At 49.1% G+C, this 24,361-nt stretch overlaps 1 protein-coding gene across 1 annotated transcript; it reads left to right on the top strand.

Moving 5' to 3' along the window:
- Positions 1-70: 70 nt before the first annotated feature.
- Positions 71-22,857, top strand: LOC144930096 (phospholipase A2 inhibitor and Ly6/PLAUR domain-containing protein-like). Its single transcript, XM_078851090.1, has 6 exons — positions 71-150; positions 2,524-2,621; positions 4,102-4,218; positions 4,578-4,730; positions 4,923-5,069; positions 22,575-22,857. The coding sequence occupies exons 1-6, from the start codon at positions 71-73 to the stop codon at positions 22,733-22,735; spliced, it is 756 nt and encodes a 251-aa protein (XP_078707216.1). The 3' UTR covers positions 22,736-22,857.
- The last annotated feature ends 1,504 nt before the right edge of the window (positions 22,858-24,361 follow it).

The raw sequence follows: 24,361 nt of genomic DNA, 5'->3' as shown, positions 1-24,361 counted from the left end.
GCAGGGCCCCCACCCACGTGGGCTTTGCCTTCGATGCGGGGAGGGAGGAACGCGTTGGTCAGCACACACGATGGCCCCTGCCTTTGGACTCAGCACTTTCCTGGTGCGAAAGTTCCTCCTTAGCATCCCTCCACCGTCTCTGCTGGGTCAGTGAGTCCCAGGGCTGTTCTCAGGGTGAATGGTTGTTACTCCGCTAAAACAGCAGACGGGGAAGGGAAAACCATACCACGGCCCACTGGTTTTCATGAAATCGAAACTCCAAACACACTGTTCTACCTTCGCCATGCCTTTGATCTAGGCCAGGGGCTCTCGACCTTTCCAGACCGCTGTACCCCTTGTGGCAGTCTGATGTGTCTTGCATAGCCCAAGTTTCCCCTCACTTAAAGCTACTTGCTTCCAAAACCAGACATGGAGTCTAAATTAGCTGTTCCCAGTCAAGAAAGAGATCTTGGAGTCACAGTGGATAGTTCACAGTACGCAGTGCATGTCAAAAAAGAGAACAGAATGTTGGGAATCATTAAGAAAGGGAGAGATAATGAGACAATAAATGTCATATTGCCCCTATGTAAATCCATGCTACTCCCATTCTTGAAAACTGTGTGGAGATGTGGTCACCCCAGCGTATAAAAGAGATATCGGAATTGGAAAAGATTCAGGAAAGGGTCATAAAATTATTAGGGGGATGGAACAGCTTCCGTGAGGAGAGATTCATAAGAGTGGGACTTTTCAGCTTGGAAAAGAGACGGACAAGGGGGGATAGGAGAGAGGTCTAGAAAATCATGAGTGGTGTGGAGAAAGTAGATAAGGAAGTGTTATTTACTCCTTCTCATAACATAAGAACTAGGGGCCAGCAAATGAAATTAAGAGGCGGTAGGTTTAAAAAAACAAAGGGAAGTGTTTTTTCACATAATGCACCATCAACCTGTGGAATTCCTTGCCAGAGGAATGTGCAAAGTCCAAAAGTAAACTGGGTTCAAAAAAGAGCTAGATAAATTCATGGAGGATAGGGCTATCAATGGCTATTAGCCAGGCTGGGTAGGGATGGTGTCCTTAGCCTCTGTTTGCCAGAAGCTGGGAATGGATGACAGGGGATGGAACACTTGATGTTTGATTACCTGTTCTGTTCATTCCCTCTGGGCAGCTGGCATTGGCCACTGTCGGAAGACAGGATACTGGGTTAGATGGACCTTTGGTCTGACCCAGTGTGGCCCTGTCAGGGTTCCTTCCCCACTCTGAACTCGAGGGTACAGATGTGGGGACCCGCAGGAAAGACCCCCTCAGCTTATTCTTACCAGCTTAGGTTAAAAACTTCCCCAAGGTACAAACTTTGCCTTGTCCTTGAACCGTACGCTGCCACCACCAAGCGTCTTACACAAAGACCAGGGAAAGAGCCCACTTGGAGACGTCTTCCCCCAAAATATCACCCCAAGTCCTACACCCCCTTTCCTGGGGAAGGCTTGATAAGAATCCTCCCCAATTTGTACAAGTGAACACAGACCCAAACCCTTGGATCTTCAGAACAATGAAAAAGCAAACAGGTTCTTAAAAGAAGAATTTGAATGAAAGAAAAGGTGAAAGAATCACCCCTGTAAAATCAGGATGGTAAATACCTTCCAGGGTAATCAAATTCAAAACATAGAGAATCCTCTTGGCAAAACCTTAAGTTACAAAAAGACACCAAACCAGGAATATTCATTCCCTCCAGCACAGCTTATTTTACCAGCCATTGAACAAAAGGAAATCTAACGCATTTCTAGCTAGATTACTTACTAACTAACAGAAGTTCTGAGACTCCATTCCTGAGCTGTTCCAGCAAAAGATCACACAGACAAGCAGTCTCTTTGTTTCCCTCACTCCCGATTTGAAAGTATCTTGTCTCCTCATTGGTCATTTTGGGTCAGGTGCCAGCAAGGTTGCCTTAGCTTCTTAACCCTTTACAGGTGAAAGTGTTTTGCCTCTGGCCACGAGGGATTTTACAGCACCGGGGACAGAAAGGTGGTTCCCCTTCCCTTTATATTTATGACAGCTCCTTTCTTATGTTATTCTAAAAATACATAAGTGTCACGGCCACATCGTGACTGACAAATAGCTTCCTTTCTCAGTTCCACTGTGTAATTATAAAATAACTCCACTGGGATATAAATATTGCACTTACATTTCAGTGGACAGTACATAGAGCTGCACAAACAAGTCATTGTGTCAGGAAATTTTAGCTCGCGTTGACTTCACTAGTGCTTTATATCTGGCCTGTTGTAAAATGAGGCAAACATCAAGATAAGCTGATGTACCCCCCGGAAGACCTGTGTGTACCCCTGGAGTACACGGACCCCTGGCTGAGAACCACTGATCTCCACTAATGCACAAGGGAATTGGCATCAGTACACATTGGCATCACCTGATCAGCCAGTGTCACATGCAAGGCTGTGAAATCTCCCATCTCCGGGTCCACCAGGATGTCATGGGGCAGCCCCAGCCGATCCCCCAAGGGGCAGGTATTTGCCATCCTGCCGGATAAAACCACAGCCAGATCCTTCCTCGCTGTTCTGCTCACTGCAGCAAACACCCGGGCACCATGTGGGTGGCTCTGCCCCTCTGCCTGCTGTCCGCTCTCCTGGCCACAGGTGAGTCCCGTCCGTCCCCGGGCACAGGGAGCCGGGTGGGGGGGTCGGGAATTTACTTGGGGAACGTACCGCTGTCGATAGCGGATTCTGGGGTCAGGATGGAATTTGTGGGTAAAAGCAGTGAGAGGAAAACCCGGGGCCACGTCCCCCGGCTGACTCGGGGAGAGCAGGGATTGGAGCTTGGGACTCCCACAGCCAACGCTAGGGGTCTGGCCAGCGGGTCTGAGTCCGTCTGTCCTTCCTTCTTCTCATTCCTCCTCCAGCTCTCGCCCAGGCTTGGGGTCATCCTGATGAGGAGCACCACCCCCGTCCACTTGTAATCCTGCTTGGAAATGTTCCCCTGCCCACCAGCACTGAGATTCCTGCCAGGACTCCTGGGTTCATTCCCCAGCTGTGGAAGAGGGCTGGGGTGTAGTGAGTTTGAGCAGAGATGGCTGCAAATCAGGACTCCCAGGTTCTGTCCGTGGCTCGGAAAGAGGAGTGGGGTCTCGTGGGTTAGAGTGGGCTGGGTGTCAGGAGTGAGGACTTCTCGGCTGTTATCTTTCTTCTAACCCTGAATTGAACACATCTTTTTTCTACCTGAGTTTCCCTATTTCTTAGATGGGGATAAGATCACTTTGCTACCATCTAGGGACATAGAAGGGGCAGGGGAAGGCGTTCTGAGGTTTAATTGATGCTTCCACATGAAAACTCGAAAAAAACCAAAGTGGGAAAATTTTTCTCTTTCTTTCTTTCTTTCTTTCTTTCTTTCTTTCTTTCTTTCTTTCTTTCTTTCTTAAAAAGCCTTATGCTCACATTATGAATTCTAAGGCCCCCACTCTCTGGAGAGGAAAGAGTTGATGCTCCTGGGATCACTTGCTGGAGGCACACAGCCATCTATCCAGAGTCTTAACAAGCGTCAATCATATTCTGAAGAAGAGAATTGGCAGGATTAGCGATGAAAAGTGGGCTGAAGTCGAGTGTGGCTGAGCTGACGTAACTCTGAGAGGCAGAGGCCTGGAGCAGAGAGTGACGGCGGGGTGTGTGTGTGTGTGTGTGAAAAGTTCACCGCAAAGCCAGGCAGAAACCCCTCCTCAGAGCAGCTGAATTCTTGTTTTTCTGCCTACACAGACGTGTGGGGTTTGTTCGCAGGCACATGCTGCACCCCAGATAGCCACGTCAGAAGATGAAAATGAATTCTAGCCACAGACACTCAGGCAGCAAACAGACTTGTCTGCAGTGTTGAGTAAGATACAAATGACCAGCTAGCAAGATGCCTTTCCCCATCCGGAGCGTTAAATGGAACTGGGCAGAACTGCTGAAAAAGCAGGTGGCATTTCTCCAAGATCTGCCTGCCCACACGTTCAGTGAGGAGGCATTGGTGGTAACAACTCCCACAGCGCCACCTCTTGGTTCTTGGTGGTATTTCGCCCACGGGCACTGCCTGGGGAGGGGTGGGGAGCCGGGGTTTGTACTGAGAAGGGATTTTCCCAACCTCCAGGGAGCGCTCTGCAATGCGAGGTGTGTGCGTCCAGAGAGCAATCGTGCTCCGGCCCCCTGCAGCCCTGCGCCCCCTCGGAAGGGACCTGCATCACTGTCATGGCAGAGATCAGGCTGGGTGAGTGAAAGAAGATTCCTACTAAGTGTAGACACCATTGTCCTCCTGAAGCCAGGGGTGGAACCCAGGAGTCCTGGCTCCCAGCCCCTCCCCCTACTCTAACCAATAGACTCTGCTCCTCTCCAGGAGCAGGGACTGCCCAGTCTGGAAAGGTAATGTCATAGACGGGGGATGGGATGAGATGGGGAATTGCAGTGGGTGGCTGTGGGGCCTGGATCAGACAGAAGAGAGGATTTTATCGGGGGTCGGAGGGAAGATGAGATTAGTTGGGGGTGGGGTGGATGGAACAAAAGGGGAGGATGGAGCAGCTGGGGGTCCATTGGGGAGCTCAGAGGTGATGCTCTGTTTCCCTTCCACAGAGGGAAACTCCTTCTCTTACACGGGCAAGTCGTGCCTGGAGCCCAAGAACTGTGAGCCCGGCCCCTTCTCGCTGACCTACCCGCACAATGTCACCGTGCGGGCGAACATCGCCTGCTGTGACACCGACGGCTGCAACGCCGGGGCCATCCCAGGTGTGTGTCTGCTGCAAGCCTAGAGCCCTGCTCTGGCCACACCTGCCTGGAGAGAACCCAGGAGTCCTGGGTGCCAGCCCAAAGCCCCCATCCCTAACCACTAGACCCCACTCGCTTCCCTGAGCTGGGATAGAGCCCAGGGTGTGGTGACTCCCCACCCCTGGCTGACTGTGTGTGTCTGACTGTTCTCAGTGCCAACTGTGAGCTCCGTCCCCAACGGCCGGCAGTGCCTGTCATTCTTCAAATCGGGGGCAGATCACTGGCAGAAGAAGAAGGAGCTCTTGGCCTGCACCGGCGCCGAGGACCATTGTGTTGAGGATTATGGGGTGTTAACACTGGGTAAGTCCTCCAGATGGGGGCGGGGTCTGAACACAGAGTACGAGGTGGAGCCCAGGTGTCCTGGCTCAGTCCCAGCCCCCCTTGCTCTGACCCACTAGACTCCACTCCCCTGGCAGAGTTGCAGAGAGAACCCTGGAGTCCTACTTGCTGAGATGCCAAAGGAGCACCCAAGGAGGATAAGGCCACTGCGGAGAAAGTAAATGAATTCTCTGCATCAGTCTTCACGGCTGAGGCTGGGAGGGAGATTCCCAAACCGGAGCCATTCTGTTTTGGTGACAAATCTGAGGAACTGTCCCAGATTGAGGAGTCATTACAGGAGTTTTTGCAAGAAATTGATAAATTAAACAGTAATAAGTCACCAGGACCAGATGGGATTTGCCCAAGAGTTCGGAAGGAACTCAAACGTCAAATTACAGAACTACTAACTGTGGTTTGTAACCTACCATTTAAATCAGCTTCTGTCCCAAATGGCTGAAGGATGGCTAATGAGACGCCAATTTCTAAAATGGGCTCCAGAGGTGATCCCAGCTACAACAGGCCAATAAGTCTGACTTCGGTACTGGGCAAACTCATTGAAACTATAGGAAAGAAGAGAACTGACAGCCACATAGATGAACATAATTTGCTGGGGAAGGGTCAACATGGTTTCGGTAAAGGGAAATCACGCCTCACCAATGTACTAGAATTCTCTGAGGGGGTCAACAAGCGTGTGGACAAGGGGGATCCCGTGGATATAGTGTACTTAGATTTTCAGAAAGCGTCCCTCACCAAAGGCTCTTAAGCAAAGTGAGCTGTCATGGGATAAAATCCTCTCATGGCTCAGTAACTGGTTAAAAGATAGGGAAAAAAGGGTAGGAAGAAATGGTCAGTTTTCAGAAGGGAGAGAGGTAAATAGTGGGAGTCCCCCAGGGATCTGCACTGGGCCCAGTCCTATTCACCATATTCCGAAATGTTCTGGAAAAAAGGGTAAATAGTGAGGTGGCAAAATTTGCAGAAGATACAAAGCTACTCAAGATAGTGAAGTCCAAAGCAGACTGTGAAGAGGTACTAAAGGGTCTCTCAGAACAGGGTGACTGGGCAACAAAACGGCAGATGAAATTCAATGTTGATGAATGCAAAGTAATGCACATGGGCAAACGTTATCCCAAGTAGACATATACAATGATGGGTCAAATTTTACCACTCAAGAAAGATCTTGGAGTCATTGTGGAGAGTTCTCTGAAATCATCCACTCCATTTGTAGCAGCCGTGAAAGAAGTGAACAGAATGCTGGGAATCATTCATAAAGGGACAGAGAATAGGACAGAAAAGAGCGTGTTGCCTCAATATAAATCCATGGGATGCCCACAAGTAGAACACTGAATGCGGATGTGGTCGCCCCCTCTCAGAAGAGAGATAAGGGAATTGGAAAAGCTTCAGAAAAGCCCAACGAAAATGATGAGGGGGATGGAACGGCTGCCATATGAGGAGAGATTAATAAGAGTGGTACTATTGAGCCTGGAAAAGAGACGGCTAAGGGGGATATGATCGAGGTCTAGAGAAGGTTGAAGGGTGTGGAGGAAGGAAATAAGGAAGTGTTATTTACTCCTCCTAACATAAGAACGAGGGGTCACCACAGGCAGCACGTTTTTAACAAACAAAAGGAAGTACTGCTTCACACAACGCACAGTCAACCTGTGGAACTCATTGCCGGGGGATGTTGTGAAGGCGAAGACTATAACAGGGTTCAAACAGGAACGAGAGAAGTTCCTGGAGGACAGGTCCATCTGTGGCTATAGGGCAGGGATGGTGGCCCTAGCCTCTGTTTGCCAGAAGCTGGGAATGGGCGACAGGGGATGGATCACTGTGCTGGATTTGTGCTGGAAATGGCCCAACTTGATGATCACTTTAGATAAGCTATTACCAGCAGGACAGTGGGGTGGGAGGAGGTGTTGTTTCATGATCTCTGTGTGTATATAATATCTGCTGCAGTTTCCACAGTATGCATCCGATGAAGTGAGCTGTAGCTCACGAAAGCTTATGCTCAAATAAATTGGTTAGTCTCTAAGGTGCCACAAATCCTCCTTTTCTTTTTGCGAATACAGACTAACACGGCTGTTACTCTGAAACCTGTTACTAAGTTCTAAGAGTCCATTCCTGTTCTGTCCCCAGCAAAAGCATCACACAGACAGACACAGACCCTTTGTTTTTCTCCCTCCTCCCAGCTTTTGAAAGTATCTTATCTCCTCATTGGTCATTTTGGTCAGGTGCCAGTGAGGTTAGTAGTATAATGGCCCTACAGTCAATCAAACCCTAACTCCGCCCCTTGACCACTTAGCCCTTGACCTCTGGCTCCCACCGGAAGTCCCACCCCAATGGGGTATTACTTCCGGGGTCAAGGCTGCCACAAGACCGGAAGCAAGGTATGTCATGTGACCCCTCTAACAAGTTCTCCCACTGCCCTCTACCAACCAGGAGAGGTTTCGCCCCAGTAGGACTTCCCCCAATAGGAGATTTGACCAATCAGGGCGAGTTTCAGGGCAGTATGTCCTCCCCGGAAGTGGGTCTTGTGACCCCTCTAACAACTCCTCCTCCCACCCTCTACCAATCAGGAGGGGTTTTGTCCCTATAGGACCAAGAGGAGATCTGACCAATCAGGATGAGTTCCGGGGGCAGGGTGACCCATCTGGAAATGATTAGTGTGACCCCTCTAACAACTCCTCCTCCCACCAACGTCTGCCAATCAGGCCGCCCCGAGAGCAGATTTGACCAAAATAGGGCAGGTTCTGGGATGGGGTGAACCGCCCAGAAGAGGGGCATATGACCCCCTCTGCCAATCAGAACGCAGCACCATCACCCCATAAGTCCCAGCGTCGGGCAGAAGAGGCTGTCTTTTACCAAGAGCTCGTGTTTTAGAAATCGTGGAAACATGGACTCCTTCACCACCCCTGTGGGAACTTCGGACTTTGTTTTAGCCCCAAGGGCCTTCGACAAACCGCAGAGAAAGCGTTACATCAGCAAGAGTTCCAAGGAGGAGACGGGGGCAACTGAGGGGAGCCCTTTGGCCCAACCGTTGATGCACACACGGGACCCCGAAACCCGGCTGCTTGTGAGGCACCGCGATGAGCGTGATGGCCTCTTGTTGTCCACCCCCCGAGAGGTGGAAGGTGATCATGGCTTGGGGGAGTTACGGGCAGACAAGGTGACTGCAAAGGACGTGGCTCAGGTAAATGAATGTTTAAGAGGTGACGGTCGGGGTGGGGGTGTGTAATGGGGGGCTAGGAACCAGGGATTGTGTAAATCAAAAACCAAGCAGTGGGGTGCTTACGCTGTTCCTTTTTTGAAAAAAATCTCTCGACAGCTCGATGATGCCGTTCTAGAGGACCCGGAGACCCTGGACAGCGTTGCACCAAGCGGCAAGGATGAACTGGGCCCCCCTTGTTTTTGCTCAACGCCGATACAAAATGTTGAAGAGGACTCCGAGGATGACGGCTAGGAGGAGTTTAGGAGGAGGCTTGGCATGGAACTGACTGAGCCAGTGTCACGTCGTGAGCGTAAAAAAGTCATGCGGACTATTGTACGCGTTGCTGTTTATGCTGTTCTTAATCACTGTCTCAGGGAAAAGCTTTTTGAAGATTTTGAGGGCTGTGTCATAGATGTGCCAGGCCAGCGGCACCATGACTGTGTGACTTGGACTTCAGTGGATATAAACTGCCAGCTCCGGGGCCTGTGTGCTGAGCTGGGTTTGGAAAGCTTATTAACCACTGTGATTGCCATAGGTTATGCTACGCACTGTCTGTGTCTAACCCAAGAACATTTAGCGCAAGGGGTGACCTTGATAAATGCTGTGCAATTCAGTGGAGACCCTGGCTGTGTTTTAAAGAAAATGGCCAAACCGGAAGATGCCTGCTTAGACAGTTATATTGACCAGCTGGTCCGCACAAAAAGTTACAGAACCCTGCTTAAGAAAATGGCTATTTGTAAGAAATCTATAAGGATTAAGTTAGAAAATGGCGAGGGGCCAAACATGCGATATAAAACTTGGTAGCTGTAAATTCAAAATAAAATCTATTGAAAAGGGCTTTATGACTCTCTGTATTTCTGTTAAAACGGCTCTGGCCCTTAAGGGAGTTTAAAGGTTTTCTTTCTTTCTTTCTTTCTTTTTTTTTTTAATGGAGTATTGTGGTTTGTTTTAAAGGAGCTGTATGTCTTTTAAATAAAAAATTGTTTGTGAGCACCTCGCTCTTGTGTCTTTTGTGTAAGAGAAAGACCCACTGACAGCAAAAAAAAAAAAAAAAAAAAAGCTGAAATGTATGTTGTGGAAGGGGAAAAAATATCCTAAAAACGTGTTTACAATAAAACAAACAGGGATTGTTCAGACATGTGGTTGAGGACAATAGAGCTGACTTATCCTGTTGAACTGAATGGGTTTAACCACCCCCCTCACTGAATAGCCAGAGTGACTGTGATTACTCACCCTTGTGGCCATAGGGTTAATTTTGATGCGGGGGGGGGGGGTGCACCCATCGTCAGGGAGATGGGTGGGTGAGGATGGTGAGTTCTGATTAATATGAAATGAAATAAAACCTCAGGAGTTCGCAGATGCTATTGGACAGTTTAAATATAACCCCTGGAGTTGGCAGAACGCTATAGGCCAGTTTAAATATGACCCAGGAGTGGGGTGAAGGCCATGGGGCACTTTTTCTAGAAAGCACCCCACCCCACCCAACTTTAAGCATGAAAGACACATGTTTAAAAAAAACAACAACAACAAAAAACACAAGCCCCAAGACATTCATTGATATCTGCAAAGGGTCTCTCACTTGAAACGGTTATTGTAAGAAGGCCCTACAGGGGTGGGGGAAAAATATGTATTTGAACTTAAAAAAGAAAAGCAGGCCAATTGTGCAGAAAACTTATTCCCCCCAGATCACAAAAGGGAATGCTAGGGAGGGGTGATCCAATCAACCTGCTAACTATTTTGAAACAAAAGAGTTAGGATGGTCTAAAAACCTCAGATAGCTTGGAGACTTTCTCTTTCAACAGAAACTCTCTTGAATTGCTGCTGGACTGCAAGAGGAGGTATGTTCCCTGTTTTTAACTCTGAAAAAAATATATATTTATTAGATAATGCCATGCTTTGGCCATGCTGTCTTAGTAAATAATGGTGCCTATCTTTATTGCAGTGTGATCTGTTTAGCATGGAGCCAGTAACTTTAAGTTGCAGTTCATCACCAGGCCAAGGTAAAAAAAAAACATTTTTAACTGTAGTTTTGCTTAATAACTTCAGGTATTACATAGGATGAATAGGGATTTGGGGGCTAATACTAACTAACATTTTGGCTTGTTTTTTAACCCAAAGGCTCCAAGCACACATGGCTGGGGCGGGGGACAGAACAACCAGGGGTCTCTTTAAAAGCATGTGGTTTTATTGAAAAGTATTTTGTTGCAAACAGGGTTTTAAACTGCTCTGTGTGTGTGTGTATGTGTAAAACATAGGTGGTTTTTAAAAAGTATATGTCTACAAAGTGATGGTGATGGTGTGTTTCCAATTAACAGGGTTTTTACTTTGCAAAATGAGATGTATTTTAAAATGTATTATATATATATATATATTTGTGGGGGTTGTTTTTAAAGCGGTAGAAATAAACTCAAAACCTGTGTTGCTTGTACACCCTGAAATGGATTATTTTGTTTTAAAGCTATGACTTTTTTAAATAGAAAAAACACCCTAATGAATATTTTTTGATTTTAAAGTTTACTAGATAGTTTCATGTGTCTTATTAGAATGTTGTTTGCTTTACAGTACGGTCAAAACGTGAGGGGGTAAACAACCTCAAAAGAAAAAGGAAAGAGACAACTGAAAAGAAAAATTCATCAGTATCAGTGACGGATGGATGGATGAAGCTGGGTAAATATATTTTGCTTATTAGTCTGTGTCATAAATATAAAGGGAAGGGTAAACCCCTTTGAAATCCCTCCTGGCCAGGGGAAAGCTCCTCTCACCTGTAAAGGGTTAAGAAGCTAAAGGTAACCTCGCTGGCACCTGACCAAAATGACCAATGAGGAGACAAGATACTTTCAAAAGCTGGGAGGAGGGAGAGAAACAAAGGGTCTGTGTCTGTCTGTATGCTGGTTTCTGCCAGGGATAGACCAGGAATGGAGCCTTAGAACTTTTAGTAAGTAATCTAGCTAGGTATGTGTTAGATTATGATTTCTTTAAATGGCTGAGAAAAGAATTGTGCTGAATAGAATAACTATTTCTGTCTGTGTATCTTTTTTGTAACTTAAGGTTTTGCCTAGAGGGGTTCTCTATGTTTTTGAATCTAATTACCCTGTAAGATATCTACCATCCTGATTTTACAGGGGGGATTTCTTTATTTCTATTTACTTCTATTTTTTATTAAAAGTCTTCTTGTAAAAAACTGAATGCTTTTTCATTGTTCTCAGATCCAAGGGTTTGGGTCTGTGGTCACCTATGCAAATTGGTGAGGCTTTTTATCCAACATTTCCCAGGAAAGGGGGGGTGCAAGTGTTGGGAGGATTGTTCATTGTTCTTAAGATCCAAGGGTCTGGGTCTGTAGTCACCTAGGCAAATTGGTGAGGCTTTTTACCAAACCTTGTCCAGGAAGTGGGGTGCAGGGTTTTGGGAAGTATTTTGGGGGGAAGGACGCGTCCAAACAGCTCTTCCCCAGTAACCAGTATTAGTTTGGTGGTGGTAGCGGCCAGTCCAAGGACAACGGGTGGAATATTTTGTACCTTGGGGAAGTTTTGACCTAAGCTGGTAAGGATAAGCTTAGGAGGTTTTTCATGCAGGTCCCCACATCTGTACCCTAGAGTTCAGAGTGGGGGAGGAACCTTGACAGTCTGGTTAATTTATGAGGTTTTGTATTTTAAGTAAATACATAGGTGTGGGTGAGAAAGCTGGCAAAGTTACGTTTTTGTACAAAATGCATTTTTCCCCCCGTCCCAATCAGTCAGGTGCAGCCCTTCTGACAAGGCTGTAGTGGGAGCTACCAGGACACAACCCCGAGAACCACCAAAGAACCAGGAATCTGCTTTGAGACCTTTAACAAGGCAAAACAGCACAAGAGAGCAGATGAAGCATCAGGCCAGTCCAAACCTCATTTACGTCAAAGCCAAGGACAAAACAAACACTCTGGTAAAAAACACCCATGCAAACACAACTCCAGTTCCTCAGCGGCCACCGCCACACCGAGCCCTGAGAAAACTGTGAGCGAAAACGCCCACGTTCACAAACCCAGAGCACGCACGCTAGGGGCTCTGAATGTGCCCAGAAACACACACATTCCAAACCCGGAGCAGGCGCTCTCGGGGTTGTGAACAAAAAACCAAGGATTGATAAGCCATTCTCCCAAAACCATAAGCTTGTCACAGATCCCCCATATTCTCGTATTTTGGAAGAGTTTGATGCTTCATTCAGAAAACTGATGGACGCTGTATCCTCGGGGGGTCTAAAACAACAGCATTCTCAAAAGATTTGGAAAAAATACGATGCTTTGTTCAGAAAACTGATGGATGCTGAATCCTCAGGGGGCCTAAAAGAAAGGGGGTCTGGAAAGGGTGGCTCTGATCAGGCATGACTAGGTGTGGAAAGGGGTACCCTGAAGGGTGCACGTCAGCTCATGTGTAAACAAAAGGGCGGACAGCGCTTGGGGGATAAACAGATGGCTGCCAAAAAGATCCAGGCCAGGGTCGCTGTAAAAATTTTAAGAAGGGCTAAAGAGGTAATGAGGAAAAAAACCCAAAAAGATGAGAGCCTCCGGTAGGGGGCATCAACTGGCATGTCTGAAAATGGGGAGGCGAAATCAGACTCTGGTTTAGAAAATTCCCCAGAGGGCTCTCTAGACGGGGGCCCCATCTACTCCCAATGACCCTCACAGAGGCGTCTCAGAGTCTGACTCTCAATTAGTATGGGATGTAGAAGATGCCACTGATGGCATTTATGTCACTGATGGTTTAACATTCATAAACCAGTCGGAGAACACTTCAATCTCTCTGGTCACGCGATCACAGACATGAAGGTCGCTATCTTAAAACAAAAAAACTTCAAATCCAGACTCCAGCGAGAAACTGCTGAATTGGAATTCATTTGCAAATTGGATACTATTAATTTAGGCTTAAATAGAGACTTGGAGTGGCTAAGTCATTATGCAAGGTAGCCTGTTTCCTCTTGTTTTTTCCTACCCCCCCCCCCAGATGTTCTGGTTTAACTTGGATTTTAACTTGAAGAGTGGTCAGTTTGGATGAGCTATTACCAGCAGGAGAGTGAGTTTGTGTGTGTATGGGGGTGGGGGGGATGTGAGAACCTGGATTTATGCAGGAAATAGCCCAGCTTGATTGTCATGCACATTGTGTAAAGAGTTGTCACTTTGGATGGGCTATCACCAGCAGGAGAGTGAATTTGTGTGGGGGGGTGGAGGGTGAGAAAACCTGGATTTGTGCTGGAAATCACTTTAGATAAGCTATTACCAGCAGGACAGTGGGGTGGGAATAGGTATTGTTTCATATTCTCTGTGTATATATAAAGCCTGCTGCAGTTTCCACGATATGCATCTGAGGAAGTGAGCTGTAGCTCACGAAAGCTTATGCTCTAATAAATTGGTTAGTCTCTAAGGTGCCACAAGTCCTCCTTTTCTTTTTGCGAATACAGACTAACACGGCTGCTACTCTGAAAACTGATGGTTCTGTAGAGGAACCCCCAAGTAACCCTGAAAATGCAGAGATCTATATGGAGAGAGTGAGAAGTTGGCAACGTGAATTACCTAGATTTGGGGGGTCAGTGTATTGTGAGGAGTTTTGTTTTGTCAATCTTGAGGAAATAAATTCAGCTGAAGCTGAAGAGGTTGTTGAAGCCATACACAGAGGGATACAGCTAGTTCTCGATGACATTAATGGTAGGGTAGGCCCTGATGATTATGTACAGTTATGTTTAGAGAGCTGTCATTGAACTGACCCTTTGTTTTCAGTCAGAAGAAGTAGGGATGAGCTGTCCGCTGAGGATTTCTTAAACCAGACCTCAAAGCTGCTACAGAGCGATAGAGAATTGCATGTCGATGGGACATTGCGCCTCATTGTGACAGTTGTAAAAAATAGGGGTGGGGGCGCTCGAAGAGTTTTAAATTCTATCCTTAGTAGTCAAATTATTCCAAAAAAGAGACAATGTTTAGTAGAGCTGACTTACACTGGTACCAATTTCTATGTTTTGCGGGTGGGCTCTTGTCCGTCATGGCCGGTCATAAACCTACGGATGCGGAATTGTTAGCAGAGGCTAGAAAGTTGCATGAGAAACTGGGGTGGTCAGATCCAGAGAAGGTTCTGCTCAGTGACGTAGCAAAGTTTGAACAGCATTTAGGAGGTGGTGCTGTATGCAGTGAAAGGTGGCTGGGGTTTTACCCTAAGACTTATTTCATCCTGTTGCATGATGAACATTACTATGGGGTTCTGGCGTGGGGGTGCTCCTGAGGTGTCCTAGCTGTAGACTGTTTTGTCGGCCCAAAGAGTGTTTAGACAGACATGTCAACTGTGCATCAAAAAAAACCAGTTGAATGCCTGTCTAAAACTTTGTGTGATCAGTGTCCGTCGTACGTGGACAAGCGGCACCGGTGTAAAGGGAGGCGCTGTAAGCAGGGTCAGGGTTTGGTCGTTGGAGATATAGACAGTCACCTCTGTTTTATGGACAGCCTTAGGAAGCCCGAATCCTCAGAAAAGTATATTTTTTATGATTTTCAATGTACGCAGGAGACTGGGTTGCATGTGCCCAATTACATTTTTGCGATGTCCCTAAAGCCAGAAAAATCCTGGGAATTTAAGGGTGATGAATGTCTTTCAATATTTGTTAAGACCTTTATTGGCAAAGAGTTCCGGGACTACACGTTCCTAGCGCACAGTTCCAAAGGTGATGATGCGTATGTAACCCTTCTGCCAGGCCAAGTTGATAGCAGCAAGGGCCGGGTTCAGTACACAGTGGTTCCCTCTCATCAAAGCAAATGGAAAACTGGCTCGAGCCCCCACACAGTGACCTGGGAAAATCTTACACACCCCCTGGACACCTCAAAGAGGCGATACTTCCCCTCTTGCAAGCACAGAGTCTCGGTGTAGCAGAGAATCTTTAATAACATGAGGTAAACGACATCAGCATTAAATTGGGAAAACACCACAACTAGTGTTCATTAACCAAACCATGAGCAAAGACCCACCCCAGCAAATTGGGCCACATCCTTTCCCTCGGGTTCTTGAGTCCCAGAACCCAAACGTCTTGAGTCCAGCAATCCACAAATCACCCAAAGTCCAAAAAGTCCAGCCCCAGAGTTCAAAAGTTCATCTGCAGAGTGTTACTCCCCAGTCTGGCTAAAAATGTGCCTGTGTGTGGGGGAAAGAGGTAAGGGGCACCTTACGTGACCTGAAGCTGACTGCCCCACAGGGCTCCGCTCCACTCCACCATCTCACGAACGGCTCCGCTCCGCCACGAACGGCTCTGCTCTGCACAGCTCGCCGTCTCACGAACAGCTCCGCTCCGCACAGCTCGCCTCGCTGTCTCACAAACGGCTCCGCCAGCCTGTCCACGATCAGCACCGCTGCACTCTAGATCTTCCGGCTCCCCACTACTTGACACAGCGCTCAGTGATTCCAGCTCAAAGTAGTGGGAGCCTTAGTGCTGGTGCACCATAAGGCCAAAGTGAATTCAGCACAGTACCTGTAGCAAGACTCTTAATAGACCCAAAATTAGCTCTGACATTCCACAGTGGAGAGAGACAGACAGAGGTGCAACTGGTGTTTCGGGCCCACACCACCAGGTACTAATACCTGTCTCAAGCCTCTCTCCAGTCACAGAGTTTTGGCACCCATGTCCCTTCCCTAGCGACTGCTACTTTGTTGATGGTGAGTCCCTCCATCATAACAAATGGCCAAGTACAGTTCCAAGCACAGTTCCCATAATCAGGGTAATAGCAAGTTATTCTTCCTGCCCCAATAACAGAGACACTGGGGATCCCACAACAGCCAAAGTGACCATTTGGGCAGCTATGGCCTCATTCTAGGCGGGGTGGATGTGCCTATGCAAATGAGATCGGCCCCTGAAGTTCTTTTCCACAACTTGCCACACCTCACCACCAGATGTCAGGGTGGAGCTCATCCTGGCTCTGCTTACATCCTCCCCCCAGCCGAGAATTTGTCGTCCCGACAAATCACACTCCCTTTATACCAACTCATTGGTTTCCTCCAAAGGGCCTCAGGAAGCCCACTTGAGCTTCCACAATCCTGTGTGCTAAATGTATTGGCTCCTCACTAGTCACCCCAGGTGCATCATAAGTTAACCATTTTACTGGTCTTATCACCTTGTCTCGTCTATTGAGAATCTCTGTTGCCGAGGTAGGGGGAACATCCTCTTGAGTGATGGATGGAGAGGCTTCCTTTGAGGGTCCCTTGGCTACTGGCATAGGCCCCTGCACTCCTAGTTCTAACGCTGGAGGGTCCAAGGTGCCCAGGACATCCTCTACCTGTGTGTCCACTGTCCAATAACCTGTGTGTGTCATCAGCGGCACAGGGGTGTCGGAAATGGGCCTAAATAATTCCGCTATGGGGTTTAGGGCGGAAGAGGGAGAACTTTCATTTCGTTCAGCTGATCGAGACTGAAATCTTGTCTCCATCCCAGGATACACCAGGGTTGTGTCTTTCTCCTCAGACTCACTCTCAGATGTGCAGAATAGGGGTAAGTTAGCTGCCCGGGTCCCGCTGTCTGTGTTGGATGGCAGCTTTGGTCTAGCTCTTCTGTTCTGGCCGACTGCCCTGTCATGGCCCATCTCATAAGGGGTGCTTACCAATTCCCCCACAGGGAGCAAAAGGTTTCTATGCACTGTCTTTATTTGCCCTGGACCGTCTTCAGGTTTGATCTTGTAGACTGGCAGATCTCCCAGCTTTCCCATCACCAGGTAAGGTATTGCCTTTCATCCGTCAGCTATCTTGTGTTTGCCGGCAATACCCAAATTTCGCAGCAGGACTCTGTCCCCCGGCTGGAGTTCCTGGGAACGCACTCTAGCATCATATCGATGTTTGTTGCGGTCTGCGTTCTTCTGAGTTGTTTCTGAGGGGGTGGAATCTCCATCCTTTGAAGTGTTTAAGGCCCAGCTTGACACAGCTCTGGCTGGGATGAATTCGTTGGGGTTGGTCCTGCTTTGAGCAGGGTTTGGACTAGATGACCTCCTGAGCTCTCTTCCAACCCTGATCTTCTATGGTTCTCTGATACTCTGAACCTGCCTGCCTGCCTGCTCTGGTCACTGCAGAAAATGCCCGGCCACCATGTGGGCGCCCCAACCCCTCTGCCTGCTGTCTGCTCACCTGGTCACAGGGGAGTCCCATCCGCCCCTAGGCACAGGGAGCCGAGCACCGATGAGGAGCAGGAAACGTTTGGAAATCACAGACAATTCTCAGGAGCCAGGAAAACCGTCCCCCACCCTTGTCATCCTACTTGGAAATGTTCCCCTGCCCCCTGCACTGAGATTCCTGCCAGGACTCCTGGGATCATTCCCAGGCTCTGGGAGGGAGTGGGGGGGTCTCTTCTGGGGTGTATGTACCCCACGCTGGCCCAAGGAGTGCAGGGAGAAAAGGGCTGAGCAGCAGAGAGGGTTTTGCAGATTCCTGGGCACAGGGACTAGCGTGAGGGCCGCGCTGAGCTGGGTGAGCCGGGACCGCGCCCTGCTTGGCCAGGAGGGGACACTGTTGCACCATTGCACTGACTCACATGGTCTGATTTCTGGGAGCCAGGACTCCTGGGTTCTATCCCCAAGTCAGGGAGGGGGTGGGTCTAGAATAGGCTGGAAGCCAGCAGCAATTAGGACTCCTTGCTTAAAAGAACAGGAGTACTTGTAGCAACTTAGAGACTAACAAATTCATATAAATTGGTTCGTCTCTAAGGTGCCACAAGTACTCCCGTCCTTTCTGGGGATACAGACTAACACGGCTGCTACTCTGAAATCTGACTCCTTGGCTGTATTCGTGGCTCTGAGTCTGACACTGCCTCTTTCTGCCTCAGTTTCCCTGTTTATAAGATTGGGGATAATGTTCCCTTCCTCCCACCTGGGACCCTGGCAAAAGCGAGGGAAGGCATTTGGAGGTTGAAGTGATGTTTCCAGAGGAAAGCTCTGGAAAAAACCAAAGTGGATGAATTGGTTTTCTTTCTCTCCTCCTTCAATTAAAAACTTATGTTCACTGACTGAACTGTAACTCTCCCAAGCTCTAGACAGGAAAGAGTTAACGATCATGGGATCTCTTCAGCCAGTCCAGAGTTTTTGCATGCATGATGGAGGTGTGAAGGCATCAGTGGCAAGGGTGAACTTGGCCAATCAAATTCGGAAGAAGAGAGTTGACAGGACAGGATGGTCCCCGGCTTTGGAGTCGACACTTTTCTGGTGCTAAAGTTCTTCATTAGCATCGCCGGGCGTCTTTGCTGGGTCAGTGAGTCCCAGGGCTGTGCTCAGGGTGAATGGTTGTTATTCTATTAAACAGGAGACAGGGAAAGGAAATCCATACGATGGTCCATTGGTTTTCATGAAATCGAAACTCCAAACACAGTGTTCTACCTTTGCTATGCCTTTGATCTAGGCCAGTGACACTCGACCTTTCCAGACAGCTGTACCCCTTGCAGCAGTCTGATGTGTCTTGGGTACCCCAAGTTTCCCCTCACCTAAAAACGACTTGCTCACAAAACCATCCATAAAAATGGACAATGTCACGGCCACACTGCTGCTGACAAATTGCTTCCTTTCTCATTTCCACCATTACAAAATAACTCGGCTGGAATGCAGTATGTCAAGTTTCCTTCCCCACTCTGAACTCTAGGGTACCGATGTGGGGACATGCATGAAAACCTCGTAAGCTTACTTTCACCAGCTTAGGTTAAAACTTCCCCAAGCTACAAATTAATTTTATCCTTTGCCCCGGGATTTCCACTGCCACCACCAAACTTTAACTGGGTTTACTGGGAAACGTAGTTTGGACATGTCTTTCCCCCCAAAATCCTCCCAACCTTTGCACCCCACTTCCTGGGGAAGGTTTGGTAAAAATCCTCACCAATTGCATAGGTGACCACAGACCCACACCCTTGGATCTTAGAACGATGAAAAAGCATTCAGTTTCCTTACAAGAAGACCTTTAATAGAAGTAAAGGAATCACCTCTGGAAAATCAGGATGGTAGATACTTTACAGGGTAATTAGAATCATAGAATCATAGAATATCAGGGTTGGAAGGGACCTCAGGAGGTCATCTAGTCCAACCCCCTGCTCAAAGCAGAACCAATCCCCAATTAAATCATCCCAGCCAGGGCTTTCTCAAGCCCGACCTTAAAAACTTCTGAGGAAGGAGATTCTACCACCTCCCTAGGTAACACATTCCAGTGTTTCACCACCCTCCTAGTGAAAAAGTTTTTCCTAATATCCAACCTAAACCTCCCCCACTGCAACTTGAGACCATTACTCCTTGTCCTGTCCTCTTCCACCACTGAGAATAGTCTAGAACCATCCACTCTGGAACCACCTCTCAGGAAGTGGAAAGCAGCTATCAAATCCCCCTTAATTCTTCTCTTCTGCAGACTAAAGAATCCCAGGCAGAGGCCTGGAGCAGAGAGTGACAGCGGGGTGTGTGTGTGTGAATGTGTGTGTGTGTGAAAGGTTCACCGCAAAGGTTCACAGGCAGAAACACCTCTTCAGAGCAGCCAAATTCTTTTTTTTCTGTTTGCACAGACGTGTGGGGTTTGTTCGCAGGCACAACCTGCACCCCAGATAGCCACGTCAGCAGGTGAAAATGTATTCTAGCCACAGACACTCAGGCAGGAAACAGACTTGTCTGTGGTTTTGAGTAAGATACAAATGACCAGCTAGCAAGATGCCTTTCCCCATCCGGAGAGTTAAATGGAACTGGGCAGAACTACTGCAAAAGCAGGTGGCATTTCTCCAAGATCTGCCTGCCCACACGTTCAGTGAGGAGGCATTGATGGTAACAACTGCCACAGTTGGTTGGTGGTGGTATTTCGCCCACGGGCACTGCCTGGGGAGGGGTGGGGAGCCATGGTTTGTACTGAGAAGGGATTTTTCCAACCTCCAGGGAGCACCCTGCAATGCGAGGTGTGTGCGTCCGAAGAGCAATCATGCGCCGGCCCCCTGCAGCTCTGGGCCCTTCGGAAGGGACCTGCGTCACTGTCGTGGCTGAGTTCAGGCTGGGTGAGTGAAAGAAGATTCCTACTAAGTGTAGACACCATTGTCCTCCTGAAGCCAGGAGTCGAACCCAGGAGTCCTGGCTCCCAGCCCCTCCCCCTACTCTAAACAATAGACTGTGCTCCTCTCCAGGAGCAGGGACTGCTCCGTCTGGAAAGGTAATGTCATAGACAGGGGATGGGATGAGAAGGGAATTGCAGTGGGTGACTGTGGGCCCAGGATCAGACAGAAGAGAGGATTTTATCGGGGATGGGGGGGGAAGATGAGATTAGTTGGGGGTGGGGTGGATGGAACAAAAGGGGAGGATGGAGCAGCTGGGGGTCCATTGGGGAGCTCAGAGGTGATGCTCTGTTTCCCTTCCACAGAGAGAAACTCCTTCTCCTACACGGGTAAATCGTGCCTGGAGCCCAAGAACTGTGAGCCCGGCCCCTTCTCGCTCACCTACCCGCACAATGTCACCGTGCGGGTGAACATCGCCTGCTGTGACACCGACGGCTGCAACGCCGGGGCCATCCCAGGTGTGTGTCTGCTGCAAACCTAGAGCCGTGCTCTGGCCATACCTGCCTGGAGAGTACCCAGGAGTCCTGGCTCCCAGCCCCCCTGCTCTAACTACTAGACCCCACTCCCTTCCCGTAGCTGGGATCGAGCCCAGCGTGTGGTGAATCCCCACCCCTGGCTGACTGTGTGTGTCTGACTGTTGTCAGTGCCAAGTGTGAGCTCTGTCCCCAACGGCCGGCAGTGCCCGTCATTCTTCAAAATGGGGGCAGATGGCTGGCAGGAGAAGGAGAAGGAGCTCTTGGTCTGCACCGGCGCCGAGGACCATTATGTTGAGGAATCTGGGATATTAACACTGGATAAGTTCTCCAGATGGGGGCGGGGTCTGAACACAGAGTACAAGGTGGAGCCCAGGTGTCCTGGCTCAGTCCCAGCCCCCCTTGCTCTGACCCACTAGACTCCACTCCCCTGGCAGAGTTGCAGAGAGAACCCTGGAGTCCTACTTGCTGAGATGCCAAAGGAGCACCCAAGGAGGATAAGGCCACTGCAGAGAAAGTAAATGTATTCTGTGCATCGGTCTTCACGGCTGAGGCTGGGAGGGAGATTCCCATACCTGAGCCATTCCGTTTTGGTGACAAATCTGAGGAACTGTCCCAGATTGAGGAGTCATTACAGGAGTTTTTGCAACAAATTGATAAATTAAACAGTAATAAGTCACCAGGACCAGATGGGATTCGCCCAAGAGTTCGGAAGGAACTCAAACGTCAAATTACAGAACAACGAACTGTGGTTTGTAACCTACCATTTAAATCAGCTTCTGTCTCAACTGGCTGGAGGACGGCTAATGACACTCCAATTTTCTAAAAAGGGCTCCAGAGGTGATCCCGGCAACTTCAGGCCAATAAGTCTGACTTCGGTACTGGGCAAACTCATTGAAACTATAGGAAAAAAGAGAACTGTCAGCCACATAGATGAACATAATTTGTTGGGGAAGGGTCAACATGGTTTTGGTAAAGGGAAATCACGCCTCACCAGTGTACTAGAATTCTCTGAGGGGGTCAACAAGCGTGTGGACAAGGGGCATCCCGTGGATATAGTGTACTTAGATTTTCAGAAAGCATGCCTCACCAAAGGCTCTTAAACAAAGTGAGCTGTCATGCGATAAAATCCTCTCATGTCTCAGTAACTTCACCTTGAAATGAAACGGCTAAGGGGGCATACGATCGAGGTTGAAGCGTGTGGAGGAAGTAGAGAAGGAGTGTTATTTACTCCTCCTAACATAAGAACGAGGGGTCACCACAGGCAGCAGGTATAAAACAAACCAAAGGAAGTACTGCTTCACACAACGCACAAGAAACCTGTGGAACTCATTGCCGGGGGAAGTTGTGAAGGTGCAGACTATAACAGGGTTCAAACAGGAACTAGAGAAGTTCCTGGAGGACAGGTCCATCTGTGGCTATTAGCCAGGATGGGCAGGGAAGGTGGCCCTAGCCTCTGTTTGCCAGGAGCTGGGAATGGGCGACAGGGGATGGATCACTGGATGATTCCCTGCTCTGTTCATTCCCTCTGGGGCACCTGGCATTGGCCAGAGGATACTGGGCTAGATGGATCTTTGGGGTGGCCCAGGAGGGCCGTTCCTCTGTTATGTTCTCACGTTGTTCCAGGCCCCCTGCTCTGAGCACTAGACCCCATTCTGCCTGCAGAGCCGGGTGCAGTCCTGCTGGGAGGGGAGTGTGTGAGAGACCTCATGAGGGTCGGGGGGGAGAATTGGGAGCCCCCGATCACGTCTCTCCCCTGTCCAGGTGACATCAAACTGAGGATGACTGCGGCTGGATGTGGCTCCCCTGGCGCCTGCGTGAAGAGAGCGTTGGTGAAGAAATACGCCCAGGGCGTGCCGGAGATCCTGAGCCAGGCCAAGTGCTACCCAGCTCCCAGGGCCGGTGGAGGCATCGGGGAGCCCTGAGCCCCGGCCTGGCATCCTCCCCTTCTGCTCCGTGCCGGGCTGCAGTGCACCTCCCTTCAGCAGCCACGGGCTGCTGCTTCTCTTTGGGGGAGATTGCGGATTCCTTTTGTGCATTGGCTGAATAAAGCGAGTTGTGGGGAAAGTACCCCCCTAGCTCCTTATCCCCTGACCGTCCTGTACCGCCCCCCCCACCCTTATCTGTGCACAAGTGATGCTGGCAGGAAGAGAACCCGGGAGTCCTGACTCCCAGTACCCCACCCTGTAACCCACCAGACCATACTCCCTTCTGAAAGCCAGGGATAGAGCCCAGGAGTCCTGGCTCCCAAGCCCCCTGCTCTAACCACTGGACCCCTCTCCCCTTGCAGGGCCAGGGAATGGAACCCAGGAGTCCTACCTAGACCCCCTCCCCAAAGGCAAGGCCCGTGGCCTGTGGAAAGGCACCGGCTGGCTGAGCTCCCCTGGGGAAGGAGGGCTGTGGGAAGGAGAGGCCGTGGCTAACCCAGCTGTCCAGGCGGGTGGGAACGCCCTGGAGGGGAGAAATGTCCTTCTAGGTTGATTTTGCAGGGCTCAGTTCGTCCCGCTCTCTCTGGAGCGGCTCCACTGGGAGTGCCGGGCTCAGGGAAGGTGTCAGGAAACAGGGCAGATCCCCCCAACCGGTGGTGCTCTCATAGAATCATAGAATCATAGAATATCAGGGTTGGAAGGGACCCCAGAAGGTCATCTAGTCTAACCCCCTGCTCAAAGCAGGACCAATTCCCAGTTAAATCATCCCAGCCAGGGCTTTGTCAAGCCAGACCTTAAAAACCTCTAAGGAAGGAGATTCTACCACCTCCCTAGGTAACGCATTCCAGTGTTTCACCACCCTCTTAGTGAAAAAATTTTTCCTAATATCCAATCTAAACCTCTGTGAACTCCTGGATCGCTGCCCCCGTCTTTTCAGGTGTCCCCAGACGGTCCCCAGGGATCCCAGCTTTGCATTCAGTTCCGGTCCGTGTAACGGTCCAGCCAGCCCAGAGAGGCAGGGTTTCCTCAATCCATCCATACAGCTTCTTCTCCCAGAGAACAAGGTGGCAGGGCCCCCACCCACGTGGGCTGTGCCTTCGATTCGGGGAGGGAGGAACGCGGCGGTCAGCACACGCGATGGCCCCTGCCTTTGGGGTCAGCACTTTTCTGGTGCTAAAGTTCTTCGTTAGCATCCCTACGCCATTCTCAAGGTTCCTTCTCCACTCTGAACTCTAGGGTACAGATGTGGGGACCTGCATGAAAACCTCCTAAGCTTACCTTCACCAGCTTAGGTTAAAACTTCCCCAAGGTACAAATTAATTTTACCCTTTCCCTTGGATTTCTACTGCCACCACCCAACTTTATCTGTGTTTACTGGGAAACGTAGTTTGGACACGTCTTTCCCCAAAAACCTCCCAACCCTTGCACCCCACTTCGTGGAGAAGGTTTGGTAAAAATCCTCACCAGTTTGCATAGGTGACCACAGACCCAAACCCTTGGATCTTAGAAAGATGAAAAAGCATTCAGTTTTCTTACAAGAAGACTTTTAATAGAAGTAAAGGAATCACCTCTGTAAAATCAGGATGGTAGATACCTTACAGAGTAATAACATTCAAAACATAG

Source organism: Lepidochelys kempii, unplaced genomic scaffold (assembly GCF_965140285.1).
Source record: "Lepidochelys kempii isolate rLepKem1 unplaced genomic scaffold, rLepKem1.hap1 scaffold_96, whole genome shotgun sequence".
Lineage (NCBI taxonomy): Eukaryota > Metazoa > Chordata > Testudines > Cheloniidae > Lepidochelys > Lepidochelys kempii.
This window is presented reverse-complemented; position numbering and strand designations above follow the sequence as displayed.